The 14,469-nt window shown below is 43.8% G+C and overlaps 1 protein-coding gene across 11 annotated transcripts in view; it reads left to right on the forward strand.

The window, feature by feature from the left end:
* NUP210L (nucleoporin 210 like) overlaps positions 1-14,382 on the forward strand; it is an 83,558-nt gene extending 69,176 nt beyond the window's left edge. For 10 of the 11 annotated variants that reach the window (XM_040452856.1, XM_040452852.1, XM_040452858.1 and 7 more), the window contains 6 exons: positions 252-388; positions 5,197-5,323; positions 8,676-8,825; positions 10,206-10,456; positions 11,141-11,342; positions 13,981-14,382. In XM_040452856.1, the coding sequence (XP_040308790.1) occupies positions 252-388; positions 5,197-5,323; positions 8,676-8,825; positions 10,206-10,456; positions 11,141-11,342; positions 13,981-14,297 (1,184 nt within the window). In that variant the 3' untranslated portion in view covers positions 14,298-14,382. Of the gene's footprint in view, positions 1-251; positions 389-5,196; positions 5,324-8,675; positions 8,826-10,205; positions 10,457-11,140; positions 11,343-13,823 lie in introns of all 11 variants that reach the window. The other variant, XM_040452859.1, reaches the window with a different exon arrangement.
* Positions 14,383-14,469: the final 87 nt, after the last annotated feature.

Here is a 14,469-nt window from a genome sequence, read left to right on the forward strand (position 1 = left end):
TCTCCAACTAAGTAGCTCCTTCTATGATTCTGAAGGTCAGTAGTTCTTGTTTTATTTTGTGGGTTTGATGGTACATGAAGGGGAGCCTGACATTCAGAAAATAAAGTTCTCTTCAAAGCTGGATGTTCCTCCTAGGAAGAGATATCTGTGTGCTTGAATGGTCTACTGACTGGGAATCTGAATACTCTTAGAGTGACCACCAAGTTACATCCGAGTTTGCGGCCATGTGCTTTCTCTTGTTTTTTTCCTAGGTGAACCTGGGATATGGATGATTTCTGCTGACAACATTCTGCAGACAGACACTGGCACTGGAGTGGGAGTGGCCAGGAGGCCAGGAGTAGCAACAGTCTTTCATGACATCCCAGGAGTGGTGAAAACATATCGCGAGGTAACCCTAACAAGGCCAGGATGACTATTTCCATATTTAGGAATATGCATATAGAAAACACATCTGGTGGTGGGGGGATGCGTGGCAGGCTCAGTCAATAGAGCATGTGATTCTTGATCTTGAGGTTGTGAGTTTCAGTCCCGTGTTGGGTGTAGAGATGACTTAAAAAAAATAAAATAAGGGCCGCCTGGATGGCTCAGTCGGTTGAGCGTCCGGCTTCGGCTCAGGTCATGATCTCACAGCTTGTGAGTTCAAGCCCTGCATCGGGCTCTGTGCTGACAGTTCAGAGCCTGGAGCCTGCTTTGGATTCTGTGTCTCCCTCTCTCTCTGCCCCTAATCCACTCACATTCTGTCTCTGTCTCTCTCAAAAATAAATAAATATTTAAAAATTTTTTTTCGAATAAAATAAAATCTTTTAAATAAAAAAGCATCCTGGGAAAAGAAATACACTCACATGTCAAATATAAAGCCAGCTAGAAAATTTTATTGGAACACAAAGCTATTTGTGATTAGGATTCTTAACCAGGAAAAAAATAAATAAAAGGATTCTTAACCAGAAAAATGACTAGTGTGATCTTATACTTTAAAATATCACTGTAGGGTGCCTGGGGGCTCAGTCAGTTAAGCTTCCGAGTCTTGATTTTGGCTCAGGTCATGATCTCACCATTTGTGAGTTTCAGCTCCGCATGAGGCTCTGCACTGTCAGTGCAGATTCCCTCTCTTTGCCCCTCCCGTGCTCACACTCTCTTTCTCAAAATAAATAAACCTAAAAGTAAAATATCAACTTTGCTATTGGTTGGTACTTGAACATAGGGGCAAGGGTTGAAGCTGAGAAGCTATTCTTGCAGTGGTCCAGGTGAGATATAATGGTGGACCAGGGACCAGGCTGTTAACAGGAAGGGTGAGAAGTTGATCAGAGTCTAAGTGTGCTTTATAGGTAGAGCCAGTAGGATTTCCTGACAGATTATATGTAATGAGTGCGAGAGAATCAAGAATGACTTCAGGTTTAAGAAAAAAAAAAAAAAATGATGGGGGGGGGGGTGGACTAAATGGGGGAGGGGCATTAAGGAATCTCCTCCTGAAATCATTGTCACACTATATGCTAACTAACTTGGATGTAAATTAAAAAAATAAATTTTAAAAAATGACTTCAGGTTTTTGATTGAATAACTAAAAGGACAGAATTGCCATTACTTGAAATGCAGGTGAAACAGTTTTGGTGAGAAGAGTCTGTCTGAGGCATGTAAAGTGGAGGGTCTACTAGATGTCAAATGGATGTGTGACATAGCTGGATGTAAAGGCTGGGAGTCACTGATGCAGAGAGGACAGAGCCCTGTGATCGCTGAGAGAAGTGAACGTAAATAAAGGGAGGGTACAAGTGCTCTGGGAGCACTCCAATGAACTGAGAACTCTGAGAAAGGAAGAGTAACCAACAAGAGGGACTTAGTAAAAAAACAACTAGGGAAGTAGGAGAAAAACTCAGATATCGGTGTCCTGGAAGCCAAGTGAAGAAAGTACAGGTTTCCCCCAGTATCTGAAAGTACAGTGTTCTGTGAAACATTTTGTGGGGATTTTTGATAGTTTATTTATTTATTTTGAGAGACTGTGAGCGGGGAAAGGGGCAGAGAGAAGGAGGGAGATTGAATCCCAAGCAGGCTCCGAGCCGTCCATCTTGTGAATTATGAGATCATGACCTGTGTGGAAACTAAGAGTTGGAGGCTCAATGGACTGACCCACCCAGGCACCCCCATGTGAAACATTTTGTAAGCCAGAAATGGCATAAAGCAAAGAAGCAATTACCATTTATTTATATAGAAAAAAATTTTTGAGCATTCCCAGACAAAAAAAACAAAAACAAAAAAAACCCCAATTCTCGTAGGCTTTTCTTTTTCTTTCTTTTTTAATGTTTATTTATTTTCAGAAATTTTAATTTATTTTTTAATTTACATCCAAATTAGCATATAGTGCAACAATAATTTCAGGAGTAGATTCCTTAAAGCCCCTTACCCATTTAACCCATCCCCCCTCCCACAACCCCTCCAGTAACCCTCTGTTCTCCATATTTAAGAGTCTCTTATGTTTTGTCCCCCCTCCCTGTTTTTATATTATTTTTGTTTCCCTTCCCTTATGTTCATCTGTTTTATCTCTTAAAGTCCTCATATGAGTGAAGTCATATGATATTTGTCTTTCTCTGACTGACTAATTTCACTTAGCATAATACCCTCCAGTTCCATCAACGTAGGTGCAAATGGCAAGATTTCATTCTTTTTGGAATGTTTGTTTATTTTTGAGAGAGACAGACACTGCGCAAGCATAGGAGGGGCAGAGAGAGAGGGAGACACAGAATCCAAAGCAGGTTCCAGGCTCTGAGCTGTCAGCACAGAGCCCGATGAGAGTTTCAACTCGCGGACCACAAGATCATGACCTGAGCCGAAGTCCGATGCTTAGCCAGCTGAGCCGCCCAGACGCCCCTCTCTTAGGCTTTCCTGATTGCTTAGCACACATCTTGGTGACGGATGCACAAAACACATTGAGATAAAGCAGAGACACTCAGTTCAAAGCTACAGGGCTGAATGCTGAACTGCTAAGTGTGGCTCCCGGGGAGGGCTTGTCTGCAGTAGCTCCCAGGGAGGGGCTTGTCTGTGCTGCCGCCTCTGCACGGCTTGCTGCAAAACAAATGCTGAAGGCTGTTTTTGCCTTTTTTTGTAAAAGCAAAAAATCCTCTTCAGATTTCTTTCCTTAGGGGAACCAGGTGCTAACGTCTTTCATAAAAGCAATAGGGCTTAAAGCAAATTTTCTAAAAGTGGAGGGGTTCTCATATTTCCAGGAGGGAGGGAGTGTATGACTCTTGGTGTACAGCTTTAAAAAAAAAAAAAATGAGGTGACATTTAAACTGAATCTTGAGATCTGAATCATGGCACACACAAAAATAAATAAAAACAAACTGAGTCTTGACAATTAGGAATCTGTCTGGCAGATAAAAGAGAAGGCATTTGATTTATATTTTAATTTTAAAAAATTGTAATTTTTTTATTTTTTGAAGCGAATGCATTTTATTCTTTAAAATTTTTTTTTTTTTTTTTATTTTAGAGAGAGGGAACACGAGCGAGGGAGAGAGAATCTCAAGCCTCCTCCCCACCCAGCCCAGTGTGGAGCCTGAGTTAGGGCTCTATCCCACAAGTCTGGGATCATGACCAGAGCCAAAATCAAAAGTCAGACAGTCAACCAACTGAACCACCCAGGCGTTCAAGAAAAGGCATTTTAGACTACAGGCATAGATGTGCAAAGACAAAGACAGATGATGTTTGAAGACCAGTGAATAAATCAGGATGACTTTGGCAAAAGTTTATAAAGGTAGAGAGGGAAAATCAGATAACATCTAAAGAGAACTTGTATCATGGGCAGATAAGAGAGCTGGGACAGAGGCAGCATGAGAAGATAATTTGAGAAGGAGATTGAGAAACATCTCTGTATTAGGAAAGCAGAGAGAAAGGGGTCACAAAAGGCAAGGGAGGGACTGGTCTGTGCTGTCAGAGGCTACAAAGAAGTCAGAAGATCTCAATATCCTCGTTTGTGTACTTTGAATAATCCTCACGTAATTATTCGCTAACAGACACTCATTGAGGCCTCTTCTGTGTCAGCCCTGTGTTGGGCTCTGGAACACAAAGATGAAAAAGACAAGACTTCCCTTACTGAGCATTTAATGTAACTAAGTTGGTTTCAAGGTCCTTGAACATTTGAAAAAACAAGAAACTATGGTGGTACTGAGGAGACTGTGTTAAAATATACATTTAAGATGATATAATGTCATAAATAATGACATATAATGACAAGATTATAAATCTTTAAGTTGAAGATTTTTTGGGGGAAAGGGTCATCTTTATCTTCTCTCATTGTAATCATTAAACATTTGCCTTAAATACAAAGCACAGTACAAGGATATACAAAGTTAAACTAGAATCTCAGTTGAAGAACTTAGATTCTAATAGGAGTGATTTTTAACAAAAATAAAAATACCTGCAGTATAAGACAGAACATTACACATATATTGAAAGAAGTAAAGGACTTTGAAGTTTCAGAAAAGGTTGAGATTATATGCAAGAGAGAACACTCTGAAGAAAGTTGCACTTGTCTTCAAAGGCATTTTATTATGTGTTTATTTTTAAGATTTTATTTTTAATCATTCTGTATAGCCAATGTGGGGCTCAAACTCACAACCCCCCAATCAAGAGTCATGCACTTCGTGGACTGAGCCAGCCAGGTGCCCCAATTTTTAAAATATTTTATTTTATTTTATTTTATTTTATTTTATTTTATTTTATTTATTTATTTATTTATTTATTTATTTAGAGACAGAATGTGAGTGGGGGAGGGGCAGAAAGAGAGGAAGACACAGAATAGGAAGCAGGCTCCGGGCTCCTAGCTGTCAGCCTAGAGCCCGACGTGGGGCTCGAACTCACGAACTGTGAGATCATGACCGAGCCAAAGTCAGACACTTAACTGACTGAGCCACCCAGGCACCCCTAAAAATGTTATTTTTAAGCACAAAGGAATTTTAATAGGAAGTCCTATGGAGGGAAGATGTCAAACGGAATAATGAATAAAGATCTTTTAGCAAAAAAAAAATGTTTTTTTCTTCTCAAAAGTGAACAGATGTTGTGGTTCTCAGATATGTAATGAAGTGGAAGGGCAGTTTGCACTTGTGTGAACCAGATGCTTTTTGGCTGAATGAGTTATGAAAAGTGGAGGGGGAGGAAACAAGATTTTCTAAGAACTTAGGTACAGATTTTCCTTTGGTTTGCCGACAGGTGGTGGTCAATGCATCATCAAGATTGACGCTCAGTTATGACCTCAAGACCTACCTCACCAATAGCCCCAGTTCAGCAGTGTTTAAGCTTTTCATCACCACTGGCAGAAATGGTGCTAATCTCAAAGGTCAGGAGTCTCTTTATAGATCTGGGTGATTGTTTCCATCTTTCCCATCCTCCTTCAATTCATTTACCCCTTTGACGAGTAATCCAGATTTCCTTCTATTTGAAAATTGACTCCACCTCAACAAATAAATCATTGATACCTATGACTGGGTATCAAAAAATGACTGGATATCAGGTTTTGAAATAGGCGCAGCCTAGTCTCTGTTTTCTTTGTAGTTATAATCGTGCCTGAGAATAGGAGGTGGCTTAAACCAGGGATTTCCAAACATGGCTGATTTTCAAGGTTACTCAAGACAATTTTTCAAATATACAGTCTTAGGCTCCATCCCGAAATTTAATAAGTTTGGGATAAGACCTAGGACACAATTTTTTTCAATTTGTTACAGTTTGCTGTCAAAAAAAGGTGGGGCGGGGGGAGGGGGCACCTGGCTGGCTCAGTCAGTAGAGCATGCAGCTCTTGATCTCGGGCTCCTGAGTCCGTGCCCCACCTTGGACGTAGAGATTACTTAAAAAAAAAAAAATAGGGGTGCCTGGGTGGCTCACTTGCTTTAGCATCTGATTCTTTTTTTTTTTTTTTTTTTAATTTTTTTTTTCAACGTTTTTATTTATTTTTGGGGCAGAGAGAGACAGAGCAGGAACGGGGGAGGGGCAGAGAGAGAGGGAGACACAGAATCGGAAACAGGCTCCAGGCTCCGAGCCATCAGCCCAGAGCCCGACGCGGGGCTCAAACTCACGGACCGCGAGATCGTGACCTGGCTGAAGCCGGACGCTTAACCGACTGCGCCACCCAGGCACCCCAATAGCATCTGATTGTTGATTTCAGCTCATATCATGATCTTATCATTTGTGAGTTCGAGCCCTGCATTGAGCTCCACGCTGACTGCAGAGCCTGCTTGGGATTCTCTCTTTCTCCTTATCTCTGTGCACCTCCTGCACTCTCTCTCTCAAAATAAATAAATAAACTTAAAGTAATAATAACAAAAATTAAAAATTTTTTAAACAGGGTGGGGAGGAAAGAAAACTAAAATACAAGAAACTCCTAGTAGATTCTAGGTGCTGTGTTAGCAACTTTTATGTATTTTTATCTCATTTAACAATCTTATGTAGTATTCATCATTTTTTAAAAGTTTATTTGTTTTGAGAGAGAGAGAATGCGCATACATGAGTGGGGGGGGGGGGGGGGGGGGGGGGGCGGAGCAGAGAGAAGGGGAAGAGAGGGAAAAGCCCAAGCAGGCTCCACATAGTCAGCACTGAGCCGGATGTAGAGCTCAGTCTCACAAACAAGTCATGAGATCATGACTTGAGCCAAAATCAAGAGTCAGACACTTAACCGACTGAGCCACCCAGGTGTCCCAATTATCATCATTAAAAAAAAAAATTTTAACATTTATTCATTTTTGAGAGTGAGAGAGAGCATAAGCAGGGGAGGGGCAGAGAGAGAGGGAGACACAGAATCCAAGGCAAGCTCCAGGTTCTGTGCTGTCAGCACAGGGCCTAACGCAGGGCTTGAATTCACGGACTGCGAGATCATGACCTGAGCTGAAGTTGGATGCCCAACCAACTGAGCCACCTAGGTGCCCCTATCATCATTTTAAAGATGAGACATACCGGGGTGCCTGGGTGTCTCAGTCAGTTGAGCGTCTGACTTCGGCTCAGGTCATGATCTCGCAGTCTGTGAGTTCGAGCCCCATGTCAGGCTCTGTGCTTACAACTTGGAGCCTGGAGCCTGCTTCAGATTCTGTGTCTCCCTTTCTCTGCCCCGTCCCTGCTCACACTCTGTCTCTCTCAAAAAACAAACATTAAAAAAAAAGAGAGAGAGAAATACTGAGTCTTAAGAGCAAGTTACATGTATAAGGTAACAAGTCAACAAGTCGGTGGCAGAAGTGGTAGATCTGCTCCACTCAAAGTCCACGTAAATCCTTTCACTCTTTTTTTTTGGTGGGGGGGGGGTGGCGGTAAGAGAACACTCAAAACCAAGGAGAGATGTCCAAAACATACTGTCTATAAAACTTTATTAAAAAAATTTTTTTAATATTTATTTTTGAGAGAGCACAAGTGAGGAAGGGACAGAGAGAGAGGGAGACCTAGAATTGGAAGCAGGCTCTAGGCTCTGAGTTGTCAGCACAGAGCCCAGTACGGGGCACAAACCGTGCGATTATGACCTGAGCCGAAGTCCAGAGCCAGTTGCGTATTGCTTAACATACAGAGCCACCCACCAGCCGCCCCTTGCTAAGTTTTGTTTTGTTTTGCTTTTATTTATTTAATCTCTACACCCAAAACGGGGCTGTGACAACCCTGAGATTAAGAGTCACACACTCCTCTGAGCCAGCCAGATGCTCACCCCTTAAAAAATTTTTTTTTAATGTTTATTTTTGAGAGAGAGAAAGAGAGCATGAGCAGGGGAGTGGCAGAGACAGACACACACACACACACACAGAATCTGAAGCAGGCTCCAGGCTCCGAGCAGTCAGCACAGAGCCTGATGCAGGACTTGAAGGTGTGAACTGTGAGATCATGACCTGAGCCAAAGTCAGACGCTCAATTGACTGAGCGACCCAGGCGTCCAGTTTTTTCAATTTTTTTTTAATGTTTATTTTTGAGAGAACACGTGAGAGCAAGGGAGGGACAGAGAGAGGGGGACAGAGGATATGAAGTGGGCTCTGTGCTGACAAGAGAGAGCCCCATGTGGGCTTCGAACTTACAAACTGTGAGATCATGACCTGACCCGAAGTCAGATGCTTAACCAATTGAGCCACCCAGGCGCACCGCCCCCCCCATCCCTTTTTAAATTTTTTTTTTCAACGTTTTTATTTATTTTTGGGACAGAGAGAGACAGAGCATGAACGGGGGAGGGGCAGAGAGAGAGGGAGACACAGAATCGGAAACAGGCTCCAGGCTCCGCCGAGCCATCAGCCCAGAGCCTGACGCGGGGCTCGAACTCACGGACCGCGAGATCGTGACCTGGCTGAAGTCGGACGCTTAACCGACTGCGCCACCCAGGCGCCCCTACCAATCCCTTTTTAAAAACAAGCTACTGCTGGGGCGCCTGAGTGGCTCAGTCACTTGAGCGTCCAACTTCAGCTCAGGTCATGATCTCACAGTCCGTGAGTTTGAGCCCCGTGTTGGGCTCTGTGCTGACAGCTCAGAGCCTGGAGCCTGCTTCGGATTCTGTGTCTTCCTCTCTCTCTGACCCTCCCCCGTTCATGCTCTGTCTCTCTCTGTCTCAAAAATAAATAAAACATTAAAAAAAATTTTTTTTTAATTAAAAAAAAATAAAATCAAGCTACTGCTTCTATATGTCTCCTCTTTTATAAATTCTTATGACACCTCTTTACCTCTTCTCTGCTTCTTAGGGTCCTGTACCTCCAGTCAGGCCTTGGCCATTACAACAATACTTCTTCCTGAGACCCTTGTGGTGTGCCATGTGCAGTTCAGTAATACTTTGCTAGACATTCCAGCAAGCAAAGTCTTCCATGTCCATTCAGGTTTCAGCATGGAAAGAGGTGGGTCCCATCCCTTGAGTCTGGTGCCCTTGTTCCCATCTTTGTACAGTCGTCACTTCTTATTGGATTGCATTTATACTTTACAGTTTCATCTGCTGTAGAACTGTGGACCCTTTCTCAAGCGACATTTTTGTTCACTCCATCCAATAATATTCAACACGTCCCTAGAACACCCACCCTGTGCTTTTCTTTTGTCATTTACTGTTTTCTTCTTTGCTGGTCCCTGTTACTGCTGGGCTTTTTATCCCCAGCAAGTAGCAGTGTTTGAATGTTTATTGTTGAACTGAAGGATATTCCAAGCAGAGTACATGAACTAGCATGAAGTAGAAATAGGCATGACATTGGAATGGTTTCATATAAATCAACTGATGTAAAATGAGGATTTGTGTCAAACACAGGCACAAGTAGGATAGTGCTACAGCCCAGGCGCCTGCCCTGCAAGGCCAGCAGTGCCGTGCGAGTAACAAGCAGCTACTGAAGGCAGGCTCACTCAGCACACCGGTGGGCACTGAGAACACCCGGTGCCAGGACAGGTGCTGGATGTACAACAGGGAGCAAGACAGGGCTTTGTCGTCACTAGTGCTGCACAGGGTGATCCATCACAGAATAGAGACCACACGGGATGCTGCAGAGTCCGAAGGAGGAGGGGCATGTGACTCCTTAGATGGGGGAGGGAGGGTTAGAGTTTGGTTTTACAGAGAAAGGGCCTGTGGAAAGGTGACGAGGAGTGAGCTAGGTATGAAGAGGCCAGGATATCCCAGGCAACAGAGAGCCTGGAGCTTGGCAGGACACAGAATGGAGACGGAGCAGTGGGAGGCAAGGAGGGGAGGCCGGTGAAGGGGCCACGGCAGTAACCCAGGCATGAACTGATGAGATGGCAGCCCGGAGTCACAGAGGGGTAGGCGTCAGAGACATTTCGGAGGATGAGTCATAGGAAGATTTGGAGAACGACTGGATATAGGAGTGAAGGAAAGGGTATCTGTCAAAAGACAACGGAGTTTGAGCATGGGTAACTAGAACAATACTATTGCCAGAAGTAAGGCCATCGAGATATGGTTTGACAGAGACATGCCTAAACCACGCACAAAGCGTCTTCCACAGACCCTCTCCTGATCTCAGCTGCTCTTGGTTATTACTTCATTCTGTATCCCCTTAATGTCCCTGTTTGCACTGTGGTATTTACTACTCCCTGATATGTTGACTTATGTGACGAGTTCAGCTGTGGGTGCCGGGGACTGTGTTTTCCTCTGGCATCCTCCTCACCAGTGGCCAGTAGTCCGCAAAGTGGAGTTCACGTTTTCTTCTGAATTTGCTTCCTATTCTAAGTCAGCTCAGTAGAGCCTCTGAACCTTCCTGCCTAGTTTTTCATCTTTTTTTCAGGTGCTTATGTCTGCCTGATCAAGGTCCGACCCCAGTCAGAAGGGCTGCTCCAGGCCCTGAGCGTGGCTGACACCTCAGTCTACGGGTGGGCCACACTGGTCAGTGAACGCAGCAAGAACGGAATGCAAAGAACCCTCATTCCTTTCATCCCAGCCTTTTACGTCAACCAGTCAGAATTGGTTCTTAGCCACAGACAGGATGTCGGGGAGATAAGAGTGCTGGGGGTGGACAGAGTTCTGGAGAAGCTAGAGGTATGTGAAGTACTGATCCAAAACATAACCGAAATCAGGGTTTTGAAAAAGGAGTCTTTATTCCTAGTCCAAGAGCGAAGGAACGGTCATTCAGTGACCTGATAAAACTCAACACAGGGAGTTCTTAAAACAGAAGGAAGAAAACCTGTCCCCTTCACAATGCCAGGGGACTCTGAGTGCAAAATTTAGGTCATGAGCTGCCAGTCTGGAAGAGAATGCCAGTGCCATCTGAAAACAATCTTTAGGATTCTAGTTTGAAACTTGTTTGAAGGTTATTTTCTCACAGTTTATTTTCTTCCCTCATCTACTGTAACACACCTGAATGAAAAAGCAGACGACTGGGGCACCTGGGTGGCTCAGCCAGTTGGGCGTCCGACTTCGGCTCAGGTCGTGATCTCACCGTTTGTGAGTTCGAGCCCCGCGTCAAGCTCTGTGCTGACAGCCCAGAGCCTGGAGCCTGCTTCACATTCTGTGTCTCCCTCGCTCTCTGCCCCTCCCCCGTTCACACTCTCTCTCTCTCAAAGTAAAACATTCAACAAAAAAATTAAAAAAAAAAAGCAGACAACTTACTGCCAGATTGCTAACTAGGAATACAGGGCTCTTACTGTATGTGTAAGACTGGAATGCAATACTGACACAAAACTGATTTTCTTTTGTCAAGTGCCATTTTATCTTTTCTCCAAGGTCTTCCCCAGCTCCCCAGTTCTAGTGGTCTCTGGCCACAGGCACTCTTCCCTCACACCTGGCCTGGTGGTCTACCCCGTGAGAGTGGTCAACTTCACCTCCCTCCAGCAGACGTCACCCGTTTTCATCAACATTTGCTGTGTGCTCACCAGTCAAAGTGAGGCTGTGGTAGTGAGAGCTCTGAAGGAGAAGTCTGGTGCAGGTGAGCACTGGGGGGCCCTGCTTACAATCCAGAGGAGTTGGGACCATCTAAGTGTTTCTCAGTTTAGTTTATAAGAAACATTCAGCCACCTGAGCAAGATTACTCAAACTACCTGGGGCACGGATCTTTAATTTCCAAATCTACACAAAATAGAACCTTCGCGCAGCTTACTTATCACCGAGAGATGTTTTATGTAACTCACGTAGTAAAGAGTAGTTATGTCAGTTTAACATGAGCTTCTCCGCGCTGTTAAATGTTTCTTCAAAAGTTGCTGGCAGATCTTTTTGCATCAGGCAAGAGACAAAGGATGATAAACCTAGAAGTCTTAGCTTTCCAAAATGCTGATTCTAGCCGTTACCCAGTTTGGAAACTGTGCCAGGTATGGCTGGGATGGGAACACATGTAGTCATTGAAAAGTGTTAGGAAAGCCAAAGAATCATCCTCCTTGTATCGTCACCTCTACTTGCATATCCCTCCGGAGAAACTGGTCTTTGAATTACTGGGCGTGAATTGGACTGGACCCTACCTAGTTCAACTCCAGTGGAAGGAAGGTCTGTTTCGGCAAGCACCTGAGATGTACTGGTCATGTCCGAAGTGCATTTTATATGCATTTTTCTCTCTCATAACTCTGAGGTGAATGTTTTTCCCTTTAAGAGTTGAGGAAATGGAGATGTTCAAGTTCCCAGCACTAGAAACAATTCTCAACTCTAACCTGTGTTATCTTGTTGTTTCTAAATCTAGAGTTAATGGGTGTCTGCAAAAGCCCATGGATGGAATTCAAGGTGCCGATGACCTTCAATGGGGGGAAATACTGCACCTTTATTTTCAATGAACTTCTAACTGAAAGTTAGTATTTCCACTGACTTTATGAATATAGGCAACAGACCACAGTAACAGCAGTACGTGTGACTTTGTCACCAACAGAATTCAGATATTGTCATGTTCCAATTCTTAAACTTCTCTTCAAAATTACATAAAAATTATAGTTATTAGGTCTGAGGTTAGATCTTTCTTGTTGCTGGAGCATGTTATTATATTACAAAAAGGCGTTTTAACGTTTTTGTTAAGTGTTTAACATTGCTGTTACAAAAGTTTTTTCCACCTTGGTTAACTTTGATATAATTGGTTTCTTTTTTAATGTTTATTTTTGAGAGAGTGAGGGAGAGAGAATGGGGGGGGGGGGCGGGCAGAGAGGGAGACACAGAATCTGAAACAGGTTAAGGTTTGAGCTGTCAGCAGAGCCTGAAGTGGGGCTCCACATGGCCCGAGCTGCAGGAGACGCTCCACCCAGGTGTCCCATAATTGGTTTCCTTTATTCCTACATATTTTGCTTTTTTGCATTTGAAAACATTCTGATAGGATCCACAGGCCAAGTTGTGCACAGCACAATGGTTAAGAACCCCTGCATTTCTCAGAGACCAGAGGGACCAGTGGGACTAACACAACCTCGGAGGTGGGTAGGAGTGGTCAAAGATCCAACCCAGCCTTCAGCTCATTCACACAAGTATTTGAGTGCCCACGGGCATATGCCAGGCATGGTACCTACTGCAGAAATCAGAGTTAAGACAGAGCCTGATTGGGGAGACAATTAGTTTGGGGTAGCCAGAGCAAAGAGGCACTAGAAAGGCTGTTAAATGTCACCCAAGTTTTATCTGGACTCTTACCCTGTAAACATTGCAAGCCAAAAGCTTTCAACAGTGGGACCTGATCAAGAGATAGTATAGAGAATTTTGGTTTTAGTGCATCTATATTTAAGGCAATGTAATTGTTCTTCGGAGAGAAGCGGTTTGCACACAGTTCTGAAACAAAGTCCCAGGAGAGGGAAGACCAGTTACAAGTCCAGAGGTTAGAGGGCCTTATACCAGGGATGCAAAATAAGAACCAGGTAGAGAAGACCTAAAGTTCAGGGAGTTTGTTGGGGTAGGAGTTCATTTGTGGACGCTGAAGAATTTGAAATAACCAAAGTCAGATGCCAAGTGTGCTTCAAAAACAGGTTTTATTGGGGACAAATCAGAATGTTCCCTAGAAAGATCCTGAGTAAAAAAGGACAAGGGGACCCATGGGATTTAAGAGGTGGTTGGTGATGCAAAGAGATCAGAACTACAAGTTCAGGGGCGCCTGGGTGGCTCAGTCGGTTAAGTGTCCAACTTCAGCTCAGGTCATGATCTCACGTTCAAGCCCCAGGGTCTGTTCTGACAGCTCAGAGTCTGGAGCCTGCTTGGGTTTCTTTGTCTCCCTCTCTCTCAGCCCCTCCCCTGCTCATGCCTCTATCTCTTTCCCTCAAAAGTAAATAAACGTTAATTAAAAAAAAAAAACCTACAAGTTCAGTCGCCACCACCACAAACCTGGTGAAGAGAAGCAAGTCGCTTGGAGTTAAAGTACACAGAAATGGTTAACGGACATTTAAGGTAGCAGAGTATTTAAATGCCCGTTTGTAAGTGGAGAAATTACAAGGTTCATGGATTGCCATTTATTACCTAGGAGACAGGAGCAAGCCAAAAACAGGTAGAGGAGCCAAGTACACAACTTCCCTCCTTTTTGAGAGCTTCTGCTGGATACCCATGACCACGCGTTAAGTACAGCAACCTGCCTTGGATGCTTTTAACTGTGACCTTGTTTTGTTCTGTCCAACGCACAGATCAATGTGAAGATTCCAGTGTCCTCCAGAAGTTCCTGGGTTCTCACCAGACCATCCTCTTTACCCTCTTTGCAGTGCTAGCATCAACGGCTTTTGTTTTTCTAGGTAAGGACCCCTTACATTCAGCACCGTGGACTTTTGACTTAAAAAAAAACTGCCTTTATTTAATTTCACCAACTATCGAGAATAAAAATCAGCTGCTTATCATGTCACTCATGACAAGCAGTTGCAACTCATTCAGCCTTCTCAGCGCTAGTCACCTAGCGGATGGGAGGTCCTGCTCAACTTCCCACCAAGAAGCAGTAAACTGCATGTGACACACCCGACCCAGAAGTGGAAACCACTGCTGAACCTGGAGAAAACGGCTCGTTTTGCTCAAATTCTGAGCTATTCTAGATGAAACAGAAACTTAACACGCTATTGTCTATACCTGCATTTTCCTCTCACCTTTTTAAAGTTGAAACTTCTGAGAAAGAGTGCATACACGCG

This window comes from Herpailurus yagouaroundi, unplaced genomic scaffold, assembly GCF_014898765.1.
Source record: "Herpailurus yagouaroundi ecotype Mexico unplaced genomic scaffold, PumYag 207, whole genome shotgun sequence".
Lineage (NCBI taxonomy): Eukaryota > Metazoa > Chordata > Mammalia > Carnivora > Felidae > Herpailurus > Herpailurus yagouaroundi.